Genomic DNA, 20,343 nt, shown 5'->3' with positions numbered 1-20,343 from the left:
AAGCTCTTCAGCTTGGAAAAGAGACGGCTGAGGGGAGATATGATTGAAGTCTACTAAATCTTGAGCGGAGTAGAATGGGTACAAGTGGATCGATTTTTTGCTCCGTCAAAAATGACAAAGACTAGGGGACACTCGATGAAGTTACAGGGAAATACTATTAAAACCAATAGGAGGAATTTTTTTTTTTTCACTCAGAGAATAGTTAAGCTCTGGAATGCATTGCCAGAGGATGGGGTAAGAGTGGTTAATGTAGCTGGTTTTAAGAAAGGTTTGGACAAGTTCCTGGAAGAAAAGTCTATAGTCTGTTATTGAGAAAGATATGGGGGAAGGCATTGCTTACCCTGCATTGGTAGCATGGAATATTGCTACAACTTGTGTTTTGGCCAGGTACTAGTAATCTGGATTGGCCACCGTGAGAACGGACTACTGGGCTTGATGGACCATTGGTCTGACCCAGTAAGGCTATTCTTATGCTCTTATGTAAATGCAGAATCCTGGCACAACAGGGCAACAAGAAGCTACTGAAGTCTAGTTATTTACAGGAGATGGACTTAATATCAGATAAGGGCTTTGTTGCTAGTTTGAATATTCCTATAATAAGAGAAGGTGCCTGTACCATTAAAAAGTTCATATATTCTGTAATTGAAGCACTACTATAACTTGCTCTATTTGGAAGTAGAACTGCAGCAGCATGTATACAGTAAAAGAGCCCCTATGTCCCTGAAAGTGCACTAATGTGTTTGAAATTGAAAAAATGCATTTAATGCGAAATTTTACATTTAAGTTTTATACAGTACTAGCTGATGCCCCGGCGTTGCACAGGTATTTAATTATAGCAATAACACTGTAAATGGATTCAAATAAAGATACTTTATAGTGGTGAATGAAATTATTTTTTTACAGCTTAATAAAAAGTACAATATTCAAATTATAATGTGAAATATTTGACAAAATGAATACAATACAACTAACGCAAAACATGATTATAAACAACATTTTTAGTTTCACCTCCAGGAGCAAGAACATATAAATTGTTGGGTGAACCCACCCTTGAGCAAGCAACATAGAGTTGTGGGCCGAGAGACCCCCAGAACATATCACCCCAGGTAGTGAGGGATCTGCATACCAAGTTTCGTTCAAATCGGTCAAGCCGTTTTTGAATTACTGTGAGAATGGCAGCTTTTTACATTTTTTCCATTAACATGAATGGGTGAAATCAGATGTTATGTTTGTAGCTCCGCCCACGTGTGCAGGTGGGCCGCGAGACCCCCAGAACATATCACCCCAGGTAGTTGGAATAACTGTGAGAATGGCAGCTTTTTACATTTTTTCCATTGACATGAATGGGTGAAATCTGATTTTCTGTTTGTAGCTCCGCCCACGTGTGCAGGTGGGCCGCGAGACCCCCAGAACATATCACCCCAGGTAGTGAGGGATCTGCATACCAAGTTTCGTTCAAATCGGTCAAGCCGTTTTTGAATTACTGTGAGAATGGCAGCTTTTTACATTTTTTCCATTGACATGAATGGGTGAAATATGATTTTCTGTTTGTAGCTCCGCCCACGTGTGCAGGTGGGCCGCGAGACCCCCAGAACATATCACCCCAGGTAGTGAGGGATCTGCATACCAAGTTTCGTTCAAATCGGTCAAGCCGTTTTTGCGTGATCGCGGCACATACACACATACACACACACATACATACTTCCGATTTTATATATATATAGATTTTTGAGGCTTCCCCCACTTTGGGTCACTTATCGAGCCACAGTAGCAAGTGCTGCGTAGCAAATGCACCATAGCCCGTTCAATCCCTCTGGGCTTTGGTGCTTTTACCATGCCAGCCCACGTTATTTCAGTTTCATAAAAGTGACCCTTTGTGTGTTGCATATTAGTGTGCAATAACTGCAGAACATGCAGGAGCGCTTAGAGCTAGATTATAAAATAGTGTTGAGTACCATTTACTAAAAACAGAGATACAAAGATATGTACCCGCTATAGAATAACATTGGGTGCCAGGACTTTTTGCATGCCCAATTTGAATACTCATCCCCAATATTCTATAACAATGTTCACAAATTTTAGGAATGCCCCTGTCCCACCCATGGCCACAGTGGGATAGTAAGGGGGGAGGGGGAGAGGCTGCCCTGAACGCTCTTTTGGTGAGTGCATCAGCACCTCTCCACCTTCGATGTCATGCTCGTGCCCCAGTACCTGTTTAAATCTTCACCAGTGCGAGCAACTTTCTCTAGCATGTTTCTTGCGCCAGCCTGGCGCCCCTCTGAAATCACTTCCAGGTCGCAGGGCCAGAAGTGACGTCGGAGGGAAAGCCAATGCTGGTGCAAGCAGCGGGCCAGAGAAGCAAAGTAACTTACCATTGTGGCATGACAGCTAGCAAATACTAATTTGTGCAATCGCTACATGTTGTGTTGGGGCAGAACGTGGAAAGTTAAGAGTGTAGGTTGGACCATCTCCGTTGTGTTTGGGTGGGCTTGGCGGGTTCACTTTGGGCTCAGGTCCACCCAGCAGCAGCGTACCCTTGCTGTGGCTTGTGGGGATCCCCAAGCTTTGCTGGCTGAAAATATCCTTCAAAATATCCCCAGAAGTGCCCCCCCCACCCACAGCTGGACAATCAGAAAACAGTGTTCTTGAGCCACTGTCACAAGGGAACTGAGAACAAAGTACAATGGGAACTGGTGTCATTGTCTCAGGAATGCTGTTAACAGCAAAGCTTGTCTGAGGGATGATCTGGGGTTTTCAAGAGATGGCTTCAACTGGCGATTCCTGCTAGCTAAGAATGTACATTTAAAGTTGAGCTGGGGATGGAGTGCACCACACTATCCAAACATTTTTGCTGCTTGGCCTTCCCAAATTTGAAGTCTGCCTATACCACTGCCGACGCTGCACTTAAGGCAAAAAGGCTGTCACTTGTGGAGGTACTGTGTGTGCACTTAGGTGCCATTTATAAAATCTGGCCCAAAGTGCACCAACATTGTAGACGCTGCTCCGCTCGGTTGTCAGTCAACCATTAGCCGCTGCTTGTGGAATCATGCCTAACGGCACCCAAGTGAACGTAGGTGCCACTAGGCACTGTTGAGGTAGGCGCGTGGCTTTACTGGGCCTAATGTACCAGTGCCTAACTCGAATGCCTAGTGACGCCTAAGTCAATGACGCCTAGTCTCTACCTCTAACCACATCTACTTTTCAGGTAGGCGTCAGAGGGCACTTTGACTTAGGTGCTGCTAAAGCGCCACTCTGGAACTTTGGGTTGTTGTTTTTTTTAAAAAAAAAATTTATCAATTAACTTCAGTAGCATGGCCAAATACCATGCCATTTAAGCTAACAACATAAATTTGAGTTGCACCTAGATTTTAGTTAGATGTTGCTAGGCATCCGCGATCAGGGCGCCTAGCGACACCTAATGTAGGCACCATTTTTAAAGCTTGGCCCTTGATGCCTCCTAAAGAACAGGTGTCAACCGACTAACTCAAACTACCTCAACCAGACACAGGAGAACCCACCCACTATTCACTCACCCACCTACCCAAAATATTTACAAAAAAAATAAAAATATACGACAGCCTACTAGCCACCAGAGCAGCAAAACTGGACAGAGAACTCACAAATCTGCTAAACTTGACCACAGACTACAAAACCTTCAAAAAAGAAACAAAAACCCTACTCTTCAAAAAGTACATTAAACCTTTATAACAGAACCAGACTCCCCCCCCTCCCAACACCATTTACATAGCAAATCAAAAATATTCAAACCCATTAGACATTTACTAGTATCTTGCCAATTCTCTTCTAATCCGCCAAATGTATTTCGTAACATCATGACAATTCTTGTGTAATCCGCCTTGAATCGTAAGGTAACGGCGGAATAGAAATCACTAATGATGTAATGTAATGTACTTACTACTACTACCTATTATTATTTCTATAGCTCTACCAGACGCATGCAGTGCTAAACATTAAACGTGCAAGAGACTATTTGCAATCAGTGTGAATGCATATGATAGAATAATATTTCAGAGTGGTAAAAAAGCTTACGTGACAAAGCTATTATCCTACCAAGCAGCTCACTACAGCCGGGAATTCCTCCCCACTATTGGATTTTTTACCTCATACAGGCATTTCAGGCGAAGACTAAAACACATTCCTTTTCAACAGATTCCTAGCGGATCACTAAACCCTGCACCCTGCCTGCTCCTCCAGACAAAGGAAAATGCTCTGGTTACAGACTGTCTCTCCTCTTCAACTCACCCCCTCACTTCTCCCTCCCTCTCGGGTCTCCGTATCTATACCCTTACGGAAGACCCTACCTCTGCTCATCCCTTGAGTTCTCCTTGTATTCCTTACTTCCTTTGTTCTCGACTCCGACCTTACCATGGCCCTTTGTTATTTGCTATTCGTATTCCTATGTTACTTGCAATTGCATACTTACCTCTTATGTACAATCTCTTCAGTTAACTCCTGTTAACCGCATCAAACTTCACGGTGTATAGTGGTATGCAAATAAAAGTTTATGTTATGATGATGTTATGTTAATCACCCGATATGTGGACTTGCCTCCAGCAGTTGCATGTTAAAATTATTGCTGATGAAGCATGCGAAGAAACAAAGTCTACACCCCAAAAGACCCACAAAAACAATTTCCCCACCCCAGCCACCTTACTGTGCTTTAGTAAAGCCCTCTAGTCTTCACCATCATACGAGTATTACACACATTAAAACCCTTATTATGAGCATATTTGTACAATTTATTTCATTGTGCATATTTATTTGGAATGGACTCTGAACAGAGTTCTTGGATTAATGGATATAAAGTAAATTAAAGTACCCCGAGATAATATTACAGTTAACATCACCGTACTTACCATCCAAACATTTATTAGCCTCCTGGCTACATAGGGGTCAATATTCCAGTAAGTGAAGGGTAGGAAGGTGATGTAGAAAATTTCCTGGCCCAAGGCAGCAGCAAACCGGAATAGGCAGTAAAGAACATAATTCTTAACTATGTACCTTGGTGTGTGATCCTAAAATGATGTTAAAAAAAAAAGGACAAATTGACAGCATTAAATAAGCTCTGTTATGAAAGCAAAAGCTGCTAAAAAAAAAGTTGAAACACAATACACCGACTCCGCAGTATATTAGCTTCATGCAGAGGCAGCTGTTTCAGAGCATTTCCATGCCAAAAAAAAATATATTTTTTTATATACTGCCTATCAAGGTTATCTAAGCAGTTTACAATCAGCGATGCCCTGCACTCCCCTGCTGTGCAGTCCACTGCTCTTCCTCGTCCCTTTAGTGCCCTCCCCCCCCCCCCCCCCGTGTACATCTTGAAATGTTCGCTGGCAGAAGCATCTTCCACCTGTTGCTTAAACCAGCCTCGGCTCTCTTCTGACGTCCCGTCCCATAACCAGGAAGTGATGTCAGAAGGAAGCTGAGGCCAGCATAGGCAGAAGATGCTGCTCGTGTCAGTAAACATTTCAAGAGGTACACAGGAGAATGGAGGGGGCAGAGAGGAGAGGCATTGGCGTCCACTCAAATACGGTGCCTGAGGCAGTCCATCCCCCCCTTCCTACGCTACTGGGAAGGACTAAAGTTTGAGGATCTGGAAAAGGGCACGTGCTGGAAGTGTCTGGGACTGGAAGAGAGCTGGAGTTTGGACAGGGAGGTGTCTAAGAACATATGAATTTCTGGGTCCAACATGCTCCCACGGTGGCCCTTAGATCAAAGACCAGTGCCCTCACTGAGACTAGCCTTACCTGCGTATGTTCTGGTTCAGCAGGAACTTGTATAACTTTGTCTTGAATCCCTGGAGGGTGTTTTCCCCTATAACAGCCTCCGGAAGAGAGTTCCAGATTTCTATCACTCTCTGGGTGAAGAAGAACTTCCTTACGCTTGTACGGAATCTATCCCCTTTTAACTTTAGAGTGCCCTCTCATTCTCTCTACCTTGGAGAGGGTGAACAACCTGTCTTTATCTACTAAGTCTATTCCCTTCATTATCGTGAATGTTTCGATCATGTACCCTCTCAGTCTCCTCTTTTCAAGGGAGAAGAGGCCCAGTTTCTCTCTCACTGTACGGCAACTCCTCCAGCCCCTTAACCATTTTAGTCGCTCTTCTCTGGACCCTTTTGAGTAGTACTGTGTCCTTCTTCATGTACGGCGATCAGTGCTGGACGCAGTATTCCAGGTGAGGGAGTACCATGGCCCGGTACAGCGGCATGATAACTTTCTCCGATCTGTTTGTGATCCCCTTCTTATTCATTCCTAGCATTCTGTTCACCCTTTTCGCTACTGGAAGGGAGATCTGGGGCTGAAAGAGGACTGCAGCTGAAATAAGGCTAAAGCTAGACTAGAATGGGACGATTCATCACTGCTGCAAAGAATCATCCCATTCCGCTAAGGAAATGGGTGAAAAGGTGGGGCGAGACTGGTGAAAGGTGGGGGAGGCGAGGTAAGGCAGAGGTGAGACCTATGGGGGTGGGGCAGGGTCATGTGTCCTCTTTTTGGACTTCATAAATATGGTAACCCTAGCTATGAGGCCTCCGAGATTAAGTGTATCTACCAGTCATTGACCTTCCAGCTCACTCAGAAGCCCAGTGTTGCCATTAGTAGGGTTACCATATGGCTCCAGAAAAGGGAGGACAGATTGAACCAGTCTAAGGTTTACTTCCAACGGATTGAGGCATATAGTAACCCCTTCATCTAGCTCAGCCAATGCCGTACAACTATGGTATGGGTCTTATTCAAGAGCTCCTTCCAAAACCCAACATTCATGCACCCTTATTCTGGCAGCAGTATGGGGCAAAGATTTAGATCAACTGCTTCTTCTTACTGAAATTTATGGGGAATTTAGAAAACATTTAAAAACACATCTGTTTCTGAAGTATTTCGGTAGTTGATTTGTAAAATTCTTCTATTATGCAATAATCAGGTCTTTTTAGGGTTTTAAGCCATTGGTTTTCATTATCTATAAATGATGCATTTTTAAATGATGTAAACCGCATAGAACTTCACGGTCTTGCGCAGGGGTAGGGAACTCCGGTCCTTGAGAGCCGTATTCCAGTCGGGTTTTCAGGATTTCCCCAATGAATATGCATTGAAAACAGTGCATGCACATAGATCTCTTGCATATTCATTGCCGAAATCCTCAAAACCCGACTAGAATACGGCTCTCGAGGATCGGAGTTCCCTACCCTGGTCTTGCGGTATATAAATAAATTGTTAATATTATTATGTTATTATTCAACATAGCACAATGGCTAAATTCTTCCCCGAATCAGAGCATTGAGCATTACTTTGTGGCTTCTCCAATCCCAAAGTGGCCAAGGAAGCAGAATCCTGCTTTAAACACAGCCTCTCTCCTGGCAATGAAGAGCTATCAGGCTAGGGCAGGGGTCTCAAAGTCCCTCCTTGAGGGCCGCAATCCAGTCGGGTTTTCAGGATTTTCCCAATGAATATGCATGAGATCTATGTGCACGCACTGTTTTCAATGCATATTCATAAGAACATAAGAAACACCCTCACCGGATCAGACTGAGGTCCATCTAGTCCGGCGATCCGCACATGCGGCGGCCCATTTAGGTACTCCTTTTTGGAGACCCGGATTTACCGTATCCCTCAATATGATATGCAAGAAGGTGTGCATCCAACTTGCTTTGAATCCCAGAACAGTAGTCTCCTCCACAACCTCCTCCGGGAGTGCATTCCAAGCACCCACCACGCTCTGTATGAAACAGAATTTCCTGACATTTGTCTTAAACCTACTGCCACTCAGTTTCAGTCTATGTCCTCTTGTCCGTGTCACATCAGAATATTTCAGTAATGCTTCTTTTTGGTCTATTTTATCAAATCCTTTTAATATTTTAAAAGTCTCTATCAAATCCCCTCTCAGTCTTCTCTTCTCAAGAGTAAACAGCCCCAGCTTCCTGAGTCGATCTTTGTAGGTCAAATTTTCCATTCCTTTGATAAGTTTCGTGGCTCACCTCTGTACTTTTTCCAGCAGAGTTATATCCTTTTTAAGGTATGGAGACCAGTGTTGGACACAGTATTCTAAGTGTGGTCGGACCATTGTTCTATAAAGTGGCATTATGACCTCTACTGTTCTACTCGTAATCCCCTTCTTAATTATGCCCAACATCCTGTTCGCTTTCTTCGCTGCTGCCGCACATTGTGCCGATGGTTTTAGAGTACTGTCAATCAGTACCCCCAAATCCCTTTCCTGTTCGCTTTTTGCTAACTTCACCCCCAACATCCAGTACTCATGTTCCTTGTTTTTCTTTCCTAGATGCATCACCTTGCATTTGTTTATGTTAAAGTTCATCTGCCACTTTATCGCCCACGTTTCCAGCATGTTCAGATCCTTCTGGAGGTCCTCGCAGTCCCTTTGAGAGCCAACCGCTCAACATAGTTTTGTATCATCTGCAAACTTTATTATATTGCATGTTGTTTCCTCTTCCAGGTCGTTTATAAAAATATTGAACAAGATAGGCCCAAGAACAGAGCCCTGGGGCACGCCGCTAGTCATTGGGGAAATCCTGAAAACCCGACTGGATTGCGGCTCTCAAGGAGGGACTTTGAGATCCCTGGGCTAGAGTTACCATAAGGCTCCAGAAAAAGGAAGACGGATTGAGACATCCGGGTTTTACTTCCATTGCTTTTAGTAGAAGTAAAACCTGGATGTCTGAATCCATCCTCCTTTTTTTAGAGCCATATGGTAACCTTATATCAGGCCAATCCACATTTTCCTAGATGCTTCATAAACAGAATTCACAGAATTAAAGAATGGGGGATATGGACAGCCCCTTAAGTTTCTGCTACGTTTTTAGTGCTCTCAACCAAAGCGTGAAATCGAGATAAAAATAGAAGACAAACTATTAACTGAGGTCTGAGCCTAGGCAGGCAGTTCCAGAAGAAAAAGGTGGGGTGGACAACTATAACAAACTTAGGCCAAGATTCAATAAGGGCACGGATCCGATCCGATCCGTGAGGGATCCGATCCGTGTCCGGGGGGCTGATTCACGAATTGCCCTCATGCAAATGATGGCGATTTGAATCACACCCCCAACCGACCGTCCGGATCACTCTGTAGCGATCCTGACGCATGTGCAGACCATCTGTAGATGGTCTGCGCATGCTTAAAGAGCAGTGACCTTTTTAAATTTGTTTTAACTTTTTAACATTAGCCCAGCAAGCCCGTGGTTTTAACCTGCTTTAAGTCTGTAGGTTAAAAGCACGGGCTCGCACTGTGGACGAAGGCCGGGGCAGCGCTTGGGGCAGCGAGTGCAGGAGATTTGGGGCAGATCAGGGCGACAGGAGAATCGCGGCAGAGAGTCGGGGCAGAAGAGAGCAGGGCAGCAAGAGAGCTGGAGAATCACGGTAGAGAGCAGGAGATGCAGTCGCTTGTTTATTGATCGGCCAGCCCAGTCAGTGTTGCAGGTGTTTTTTTGTTTGTTTTTTTAGTGAATCGCTGCCTGCCTACATTTGAATGCTGTTCCCCCTCATTTGAATGCGCAGATCGGAAGATGATCGGGACAGAGGTTAGTGAATCGGATCGGAGGGAAATCAGGTCGCAAAGGGGTCGGAACTTGATCTGTGGGCTTAGTGAATCTAGCCCTTAATAGACACAGGACAAGAACTGAGAACCAGAAAATTGCAGGTTTTTTTTGTTTTTGGTTTTTTTTAAAGTTTGCACCTGAAGCAATATTTAAGTAACTTGCCTAAAGTCACAAGCAGCAGTACCATACTGCTAGCAGGATTTCAGACACCCTTACAGAAACTCCCCCCCCCAACAAACCACTCTTGACTAAAAGTAGTGACATCCAATTAACTGCCTATTCATCCTCTAATCTCCTCAAACCGGCACCACAACAGAGAGGCTTAGCAAAGACATTCAGGCAAAATGTGTGAACCCTCCTACAGTGTTTTAAAATGAATCTTTTTGAAAAGCAAGAACACTTTTCTTTGGACAATGCAAACTCAGGTCCTTAAGCACCAAGGCCTGAATTCTCCTAAACGGCGCCGCTGTTGGCGGTCACCAATCGGATGTCAATCACGCAATGGGGCTGTTTAGAGAATCGTGCCTGCGGCCAAGGTAGGCCCTGGAAATGTAGGCCAGAGTTTTCAAGGCCTACATTTCCAGCACCTACCTTTGATGTGAATCGTGCCGCCTTAGGTGATGTATGGCACCCAACGCCACTTCCGGCATTAGCCACGCCTACAGTGGCATTAGGTACCATAAAGGGCCTAAGGAAGCGTGATTCTGGTGCTGGGTTTTTTTAGGTGCCAGTAGGCACCTTGAACATCAGTTTAAAACGTCTTTTAAATGGTATTTTTCACTTAGCTTGGACACCTAACAGTGCCTAAAAAATTTTATAGACTATAAGCCTAACTGAATTTCACAGTTTTCCCCCAGACATATACTAAGAGCTCAGTGACCCAATATCCTAGCTCTGTGAGCAATTAAGAGCTGGGTTATTGTCAGAGTTTCAGGATACTAAATCCAAGAAGGGGAAAGGGAATGGGACTTGTAGACTGCCTTTTTGTACTAGGGGCAATGAAGGATTACGTGACTTGCCCAGTCACAGAGAGCAGCACTGGGATTTAATCCTACAACCTCAGGGTGCTGAGGCAGCAGCTCTACCACTAAACCTCACCTCCTGGCCCAATCCTTTTAATCTAGTTGTATAAAAACCGACATTTAGGGCTCCTTTTACTAAGGTGCGCTAGCGTTTTTAGCGCACGCAGGAAATTACTTCACGTTACACCGCGCGCTACGCTTCTAGAACTAATGCCAGCTCAATGCTGGCGTTAAGGTCTAGCGCGCGGGGCAAATGTAGCGCGCGCTATTCCGTGCGTAAAAGCCCTAGCGCACCTTAGTAAAAGGAGCCCTTAGTTAAAACATCTTGAAATACCACAGGTACATATCTTCTAGGCCCTGAACCATATTGAAATGAGGATTTTCATCAGTGATGGTATTAAAAAAAAAAAAAAAAAAAAAATCCCCACCTCAAATACCTAATGCCACATGGTTTCTCACAGTCCATGTTCAAACACACACACACACCTTCCAAATTATGACCTCCTCCGACTGGCCTCGTCGATTCAAAATTTTAGCATCCCCACGCGCATGGTTAAGCTCCTGTGCTACTAAGGACCAGATTCAGAAAATGGCACTCAGGTAGCACGGATCATAATGGTGCCCAAGACTATTTTGTCAAGGTTGCTCTGTGCAAAGTGGCCTTTATTTAACAGTGGCTTGGTGTGCTTCCCACGCCTAACTTTGGGTGTGAACACTTACGCCTGCCAAAAGGTGACATAAATGTTCACACCCAAAATGCCAGTGGGGCACACAAATCTAAATATTCTAACACATCGTACTTAATTTTTGATAACCCTGACCCGTCTATGGTCGTGCTCTTTTGGAGTTGCATGCTATGAAATTTAGGTAAAAAAGTTTTATCTGCTCATCTTCCCTAACACTCATAATTAGTGCAAACACACAATGATTGTAGCATCTAATTGACTAGTTTATGTGCGCATCATAAATTTGTGCCCAAATTTGGACAGCCTATACTAATCTGGGGGGTAGGAGGGTGGAAGAGTAATGTTTGCCTAATATACAAAGGTCATTTCATAAATAATGCACACTATTTTTTTTTTTTTTTATTTACTTGTTTTAATTTTTTTTTTTTCAAGTATTTCTTTACAATCCTTCAATATAGTCTCCCTGCTTTGCAATGACTGAGTCCCAATGTCCAGGAAGCTTGATTATTCTATCCAAGACATCATTTTTTTCAGTTGCCGAATGGCTCGGGTACCGGCGGAAGAAAGCTCTTCAAGAGATGTAAAACAATGTCCACGCATAGGTTGGTTCCATTTTGGAAAAAGGTTGAAGTCTGGTGGACTCATGTCTCGACTGTAGGGAGCATGAGGTAATACCTCCCAGCCGTATTTGTGCAGTTTTTCAATGATGAGTGGAGAGCTCCATCTTCCCCACGACCAAAAAATTTTCGACAAGCTCAATCAAAAGTAAAAAAATGATGATTTTTGCTTATGATCATGAAGGCATCATCATCACAGACAAAGTTCCATGTGGAAGAAGTGTCACAGCAGTGTATTATCGTGATTTTTTTTTTGCAACAAATGCGCAGGTAAATGCACAAAACTCAGCCTCAGTTGCTCTTGGCTGGGCCACACATTCTTCACGACAACACTCGCCCGCACATATGGAATGTCGTCATTGAAAAACTATGCAAATATGGATGGGAGGTGTTACCTCATGCCCCCTACAGTCCAGACATGAGTTAAACATGGAATCATGTAGAAGATTTTCAATTACAAGACTCTGCCAAGTGAAGCCCTTGATGTGAATGCTCATTTTTATTTATTGTTATAAAAGAATCATATTAATGATGAAAGATCAGTTCAGTTCATACAAACAATTTTTACATAAATGTGAAATGCTTTATAAAATGTGTTCTCTTTGGCTTCCGCGGATGAAGTCATGATTGTTGCAGTTGACTGGGAAGCCTAAGAGAACATCTTTTAAAATTCAAATTTGTAAACAACCAACTGCCCTGCCTCAATCACCTCAAGCCAGGGGTCTCAAACTCAAACCCTTTGCAGGGCCACATTTTGGATTTGTAGGTACTTAGAGGGCCGCAGAAAAAAATAGTTAATGTCTTATTAAAGAAATGACAATTTTGCAGGAGGTAAAACTCTTTAAAGTTTATAAATCTTTCTTTTTGGCTAAGTCTTAATAATAATATTGTCATTTCTAGCTAAAGAGACATATGATCAAGAAACTTTTATTTTACTTATGATTATGATAAACATACCGAGAGCCTCAAACTAGTACGTGGTGGGCCGCATGTGGCCCCCGGGCCACGAGTTTGAGACCACTGCCTCAAGCCAATCAGGTTTGGAGACCCACTATATATAAAGACACTGAGGACAGTATCAGAAAGTCTTGTAGGGGGGGTGGATAAAGGATTAAAAATAACTAATTAGAATGTAGAGCTAAAACTCTAGTCCCAGCTCCAACTGTACCTTATTCACATTCATGACGGATAGCCTTAAAACCTAACTGGTTTAGTGTGCCCTGAGGCCTGGGTTGAGGATCACTTGTTTACAGTAATGAATTCAAGATCAAATCAAACACTGCTTCTCTCACTGATGCTTATTGTGTCCTCCCAGTGTTTCAGGTACCCACTTGGAGCGCTAGGACTTAAAGACAGTAAATTATAATCTTAAATTCACATATAGGTAAAAGTGCCCCAATTTAAGATGCTGGTGTCCATTTGCTATATAAAGAGATCTTGTGGTACCCACTTAGGTCTAAAAATTAAACCATCAATTTTATCTCACTAGCTCTAAATTTTAGCAATATCAGAATATATATTCCTCCCCCTCCCTCAGATATTCAGCAGGAATTAATTGACTGGAAGAACTCCTGGCCAGCTAGGTCTGGTTTGGTCAGCTATCTGCCGATATTCAGTGGGAGATAGTCAGTTATCTTCAGCTCATTGGCTGATAGCTAAGGAGCCTTAGCCAGACAGCTGGTGAAACTGGCCACCGCCCTTTGCCCTGGATGTTCAATGCCAGTGATCCCAGCTGCCTCCTGTGGTTCAATATCAGGCCCATAGTGTACAGTATGTTGGCCATCAGAGGTGTTGCCGAGTAAACTTTCACCAAGGAGTCCACACCATAATTGTGCAGAGATACCACTATTGCATGATTTAAATGGGAACATCCCTGATAAAGTTTGTTATAAAACATGATTTCATGTCAGATACAAGTCCTTCGGCTGACCAAACATAGTACGCGGATGCAGCAGAGCTAAATGACAGGTAAGCCAGCGATTCCCAAACCTGTCCTGGGTGGGACCCCCACCAGTTAGGTTTTCAGGATATCCTGAGTGAATAGGTTCATGAGAAATCTACATGCCAATTATATAGTGTATGCAAATGAATCTCATGCATGATGATATTCTGAAAATGTGACTGGCTGGGGTTCCCCCAGGACAGATTTGGGACTCCCCCAGGGTAAGCTATTTCTGAGAATTTCCAACCTACACTGGTCCTATATTTAAGCATGCTGACTCCAGAGGCACAGAGGTATGAATCCTAGTTATCTTAGCAATGAATTGGATGCCTGGAATAGTGGATGCCTGGAATGTGCTCCCAAGAGAGGTGGTGGAGAGTAAAACTGTGACTGAGTTCAAAGTAGCGTGGGATGAACACAGAAGATTTAGAATCAGAAAATAATATTAAATATTGAACTAGGCCAGTACTGGGCAGACTTGCACGGTCTGTGTCTGTGTATGGCCGTTTGGTGGAGGATGGGCTGGGGAGGGCTTCAATGGCTGGGAGGATGTAGATGGGCTGGAGTAAGTCTTAACAGAGATTTTGGCTGTTGGAACCCAAGCACAGTACCGGGTAAAGCTTTGGATTCTTGCCCAGAAATAGCTAAGAAGAAAAAAAAAAAAAAATTTAAATTGAATCAGGTTGGGCAGACTGGATGGACCATTCGGGTCTTTATCTGCCGTCATCTACTATGTTACTATGTTACTAATTCTTGATTACCGTATTTTAAACAACCTATACTTAAATCCTGGAGTGAATAAAGTGCCCATCGGTTACGTCTTTCCTGATTTAGACCTAAAGTATTTATGGGCACCACTACATTAACATATATGAATACTGCTAATCTGTGTTATTTTATAGCAGGTCCTTCAATGTGATAAGATCTTGTTAATAACTATACAATGTGTACTTTCACTAATGAAAGGAGTTAGAATGCCCAGAGTTGCCCATCCATATAAACTTAAGTTAGAACCAGCAATGTACTTCTTATTCTTCTAGTCTGGTCTCATCTCAAAAATACCGGGCCATGGTGCACCCTCACCTGGAGTGCTGCGTCCAGCACTGGTCACCATACATGAAGAAGGACATCGTACTACTCGAAAGGGTCCAGAGAAGAGCGACTAAAATGGTTAAGGGGTTGGAGGAGTTGCTGTAAAGTGAGAGATTGGAGAAACTGGGCCTCTTCTCCCTTGAAAAGAGGAGACCGAGAGAAGACATGATCGAAACATTCAAAATACTGAAGGGAATAGACTTAACAGATAAAGACAGATTGTTCACCCTCTCCAAGGTAGGGAGAACGAGAGGGCACTCTCTAAAGTTGAAAGGGGATAGATTCTGTACAAACGTAAGAAAGTTCTTCTTCACCCAGAGAGTGGTGGAAAACTGGAACGCTCTTCCGGAGGCTGTTATAGGGGAAAACACCCTCCAGGGATTCAAGACAAAGCTAGACAAGTTCCTGCTGAACCAGAACTACGCAGTTAGACCTGGTCTCAGTTAGGGCACTGGTCTTTGACCTAGGGACCGCTGCAGGAGCGGACTGCTGGGCACGATGGACCACTGGTCTGACCCAGCAGCGGCAATTCTTATGTTCATAGCTTTAACCATCAGGAGAAAGTGGCCAAGGATAGAACTGAAATCCCACCAGTGGTCTCAAGCTCAAAGCCTTTGCAGGGCCACATTTTGGATTTGTAGGTACTTGGAGGGCCTCAGAAAAAATAGTTAATGTCTTATTAAATAAATGACAATTTTGCATGAGGTAAAACTCTTTATAGTTTATAAATCTTTCCTTTTGGCTAAGTCTTAATAATAATATTGTAATTTATAGCTAAAGAGCCATATGACCAAGAAACTGTTTTATTTTACTTTTGTGATTATGATAAAACATACCGAGGGCCTCAAAATAGTACTTGGCGGGCCACATGTGACCCCTGGGGCACGAGTTTGAGACCACTGAATCCCACTGATAGCCTTGTTTAGGTAAATTTATCCCCTGTTAACTCATGTACTCAGAGTGAAAGTTTTCTGGCTTTATTGTACAAAAGTGCAGAATGCTCTAAGTCAGTGGTTCCCAACCCTCTCCTGGAGGACCACAGGCCAGTCGGGTTTTCAGGATAGCCCTAATGAATATGCATGAGAGAGATCTGCATATAATGGAGGTGCCAGGCATGCAAATCTGCCCTATGCATATTCATTAGGCTATTCTGAAAACCCGACTGGCCTGGTGGTGGGAACCACTGCTCTAAGTTATTCCATTACATCCAGCCCAATTTCTGGAGCTAACCACCAGAGGTGATGCTCACACAGTTTAGTGCAGGGATGTCATAGTCCTTCCTCGAGGGCTGCAATCCAGACAGGTTTTCAGGATTTCCCCAATGTATATGCACGAGATCTATTTGCACGCACTACTTTCATTGTATGCTAATAGATCTCGTGCATATTCAATGGGGAAATCCTGAAAACCCGACTGGATTGCGGCCTTCGAGGAGGGACTTTGACACCCCTGGTTTAGTGGCATCTAGGGAGGAAGAGCTTCAGAAACAAGAACTATAAAGTTTGCCTCACTTGTACAAAATCCTAAACCAAGGACGATACTTGTTATTTCTTACAAATAAAGAAAAAAACAAAAAAAAAAACAACTTGCCACTGCACATGAATGAAAAACGATTTATTGGTCCCCCACTGGGAATTTCAGCTGCTGTCTAGCAAGGTGTTTTTAAAACCTTCCCACCTTTTAGAAAATTTCAGGAGATTTGGGAGCCATTAACAAAATATTGTAATGATTTAATATTTATTTTTTCTCCTAAAATATATATCCAGGATGGGGGAAGGAGTTTTTATTGATTTGAACATTAAATAAGGTATATAAGAATGGGGTTTATGATAGGTTTTCTGGAATTTTAAGAATGTAATTGATTAGGGGGGAGGGGGATAAAGTCTGATATAATGTTTTAACAGAATATTAAGTGTTGTATTTGAATTTTAAGTTTCAAGTTTATTAAGATTTTGATTTACACGCAATATCAAATATTTTCAATGCGTATTACAAAAATTAAAATTGGGGAAGTAAATAAATCATTTAAACAATAGACATAAAACATATCCATAGACAGTAAAGAATACATAAGGACTACTGGGATAAAATTACATTTGTTTAAAATAAAATAAAAAAAATTTAGGGAGGAACAACATCAGGAAAGTTCTATAAATACTGTTACACTTGTTATAAGTTTTTTTTAATGAATAAAGAATTGGGGGAAAAAAACCCTTCCCACCTTGACTTTCCTGTTTGCGAAATGTAAAACCAGAAAAGTTGGCTTGGTGGAATTTTGTTCAGTCATGCATGCCATCGATTAAGGTGACGCCGCGGTACTAAGCAACCCAAAAGTGTATTTTCTGTAACAAGGAAGGATTCCCAAGTGCTGCACAATTCTGCGCCCTAAATTGCGGATCCGCGTGCAAATCCTGCTTTTTTTTTTTTAAACCAGAATCTCAATACAAGTCAATAAGTATCCTGGCTTTTTTTTTTTTTACCATGTTTCCTAAACTGCGCGTGATCAGTGGAGGTCCCGGGAAAAGGGGGGGGGGGATCTCTATCGATGACGCCCACTTTCTGGCACTACTCATGCCAGAAAACTGGAAGCCAAGTGGTCGCTAGACCCAGGAGACTGAAACGCATCAGAACCGGAGCCTGGCCGGCCTCCTGCCGCAGGGATCCTTACCCGACCCGAAGGCTTCCTCTGGCTGCCCGATCCGTTGGGCTGGGCTGGGCCGGGCCACGTGCCGGCCGCCGGGGTGTCCCCGTTGATAGAGGCCCGGTGGTGCTGATGCTTAGCTCCTGCGTCCCAGGACAGGTAGAGCCCGCAGCATCGCTGGAAGCGGGCGACCAGGTGCGTCTGCTGCAAGTAGCGGGGCAGCGCGGCCATCTTGGCCCCCCTCACCTGCCGGGTGATTAAATGGACCACCGGGATGATGCTAAATGCCGGCTCGCGCTCCGCCACCGCCCTGCAGCAGCGGGGAAACAGGTGCAATGCGCGCGGGTTAGGCGCTCCCCGCGGTCCTAGCGCTGCCTTCCGAATAGGAAGGAGGAATAGCTTTGCAGACGCTCCCAAACCTGTCCCGAGAAGCCCTCAGCTACTGGGGGGTTTCAGAATAAGGCTTTTTAAGGCGTAAATCTGTCTCATAAGTATTGGCTGTGGGTATCCTGGAAACATAACTGGTTGGGGAACTTCTGTTATAGAGAAATGGGTTGTGAACAAGGGTTCAAATCCCTCTTCTATCACTGGCATTTTTTTTTTTTTTGTGACCATGAGCAAATCAATTCACCCTGCCCCTCCTCCCCATCCCATTACCAGGTAAAACTAAACTGTAAGCCAATTTGGTCAAGGAAATAACTCCTACTTCAATGTGGGGTTTGAGCTCAGAAAGGCAAATAGGAGGGGGCAACTGAAAAGTTCTTGGCCCAACCAACAAAAACCCGGGCAGGCTCCATGGATATGGGGGCTGGGTGTATATTAGAATACTGTAGAGTGGAATGGAATATTGATAAACACCCAGCCCCGGGTCCAATACGGTACAAATTCTCACACATGGATTGCAGCTGTGGTATGTCCCAAGTCGGTCATGGAGTACCCCTTTGTCAGTCAGGTTTTCAGGATATCCATAATGAATATATGAATTTGCATGTTATTTTTCAACTAAAATTCAAAATATGCAATGATTAGTCAGTGAGGCTTTAAATATGAGATAAACATCTCCCATGGTCTCCAAATCTCTGAGCATATTTTATTTTATTTTTTTTAACTTTATTTAGTTTTTAATGCCAACAAAAAGTGCAAGACAATTTATATACAAATAATGATAATCAACCAAGCACTTATAATCTATGAATATCTATACAAAAGATAAAAATTCCCTCCCCCATCCATCATTACCATCAGGAATAATACCAAAACAAAATATATACTCCCCTCCTGCTCCCACCCCCCTCCTGGATGTGTGGGTGAAAAACAACGGAAAATAAAGATAAAGGACAACTATAGCAAATCTACAAAAGATTTCAGTGGACTCCCAAATTAATTTGAATATCTTATTATGCCCCAGCATGTCAGCATTCATTTTCTCGTATTTATAGATTAAGCATAAGCTCGCCCAACAAAAAGGAAAACTAAGGTGATCCCAATTCTTCCAATTGCGAGTAATCATTTGCATGGCTATCCCGGTCATAATGAAAAGCCGGCATGTATAGCTTATTTTATTTTTGTCGTTACAGTTCTCATGCTGTTTTTCATTCTTGCACAACAAGGGTATTGCCATATTAGATAAAATAGAGGCAGTGCATGCAAATCAGTTTCATGCATATTCATAGAGCAGAGGAGTGGCCTAGTGGTTAGAGCAGCTGCCTCAGCATCCTAAGGTTGTGAGTTCAATTCCCACTGCGGCTCCTTGTGACTCTGGGCAAGTCACTTAACTCTTGTTCAAAGTTGTTAAATTGCAAGAGGATTGTGAAAAATTGCAAGAGGGCTTTATGAAACTGGGCCTCAAACTGGCAGATGATGTTTAATGTGAGCAAGTGCAAAGTTGTTGTTTTTTTTTTTAATTATAAGTTTAAAGATTACAATATCAGATGATACCAAGAAAAAAAGGATTCTTACACAAAATTCACAATACTTAGTTATTCATACAAAATTCCTTTCCGAGCCCACAACAATGGGAAGACATGTTGCAAATTTAACAAGAAACAAATTAAGAAGAAAAAACTAAGGAATTGGTTCTTGATTCATCATAACGAATCTTAAACCATTCCCTACTACTTAGGGATTCTTACTACTTCCTCTTATTTCTCAGTAGTAAAAGTGAAAACTTTTATTAACAAATACTCGTTTCTGTTCTCGAGCTATTAAAAATTGTTGCAATTGAATGGGATCCCAAAAAACATATTCAATGTCTTGTAATTTAACAAGACATTTACATGGGAATTTTAGGTAAAAAGATGCCTCTAGAGCTAAAACTCTTGTTTTTAATTTCAAAAATTCTTTCCTTCTTAATTGTGTAGCTCTTCAGACATCTGGAAAAATTCTAAGCAAGTCTCCACAAAATTTTGTCAGCCTATTTTTAAAGTAAAGTTTCATTATTAACATCTTATCTATCTCACTCATGCATGTTATTACCATTGTGGACCTACTCTGGATCACATCCTGACTGTCTTCCAAAAACTGTCAAATTTATTTCATTTGTAACCAGATGGTCCACTTCCTGGGTGGGTTCTATTTTTCTTTGAGGAATATAATAATAATTATTTATTAGGAAATTTTCCGCATTGGGTAGTCCTAGTACTTCTTTGAAAAATTTCCTTAACAAAATTTCAGAGGATAATAGATGAGTTAGTGGGAAATTAACCAAGCGGAGATTCCTTGCTCTATACATGTTTTCCATCAACTCCATTTTAGAATGTATCACCGTAGAATCCTTAA

The 20,343-nt window shown here is 42.7% G+C and overlaps 1 protein-coding gene across 3 annotated transcripts in view; it reads right to left on the bottom strand.

The window, feature by feature from the left end:
* The window catches only part of SGPP2 (sphingosine-1-phosphate phosphatase 2), a 105,047-nt gene extending 87,056 nt beyond the window's left edge, over positions 1-17,991 (bottom strand). For 2 of the 3 annotated variants that reach the window (XM_033959186.1, XM_033959189.1), the window contains exons 1-2: positions 17,593-17,991; positions 4,878-5,036 (exon numbers count right to left, since the gene is read on the bottom strand). In XM_033959186.1, the coding sequence (XP_033815077.1) occupies positions 4,878-5,036; positions 17,593-17,796 (363 nt within the window). In that variant the 5' untranslated portion in view covers positions 17,797-17,991. The remainder of the gene's footprint in view (positions 1-4,877; positions 5,037-17,592) is intronic. The other variant, XM_033959187.1, reaches the window with a different exon arrangement.
* Positions 17,992-20,343: the final 2,352 nt, after the last annotated feature.

The sequence above is a fragment of the Geotrypetes seraphini genome, chromosome 9 (genome assembly GCF_902459505.1).
Source record: "Geotrypetes seraphini chromosome 9, aGeoSer1.1, whole genome shotgun sequence".
NCBI lineage: Eukaryota > Metazoa > Chordata > Amphibia > Gymnophiona > Dermophiidae > Geotrypetes > Geotrypetes seraphini.
The sequence above is the reverse complement of the archived record's forward strand: the minus strand, read 5'-3'. Positions and strand labels throughout refer to the sequence as shown.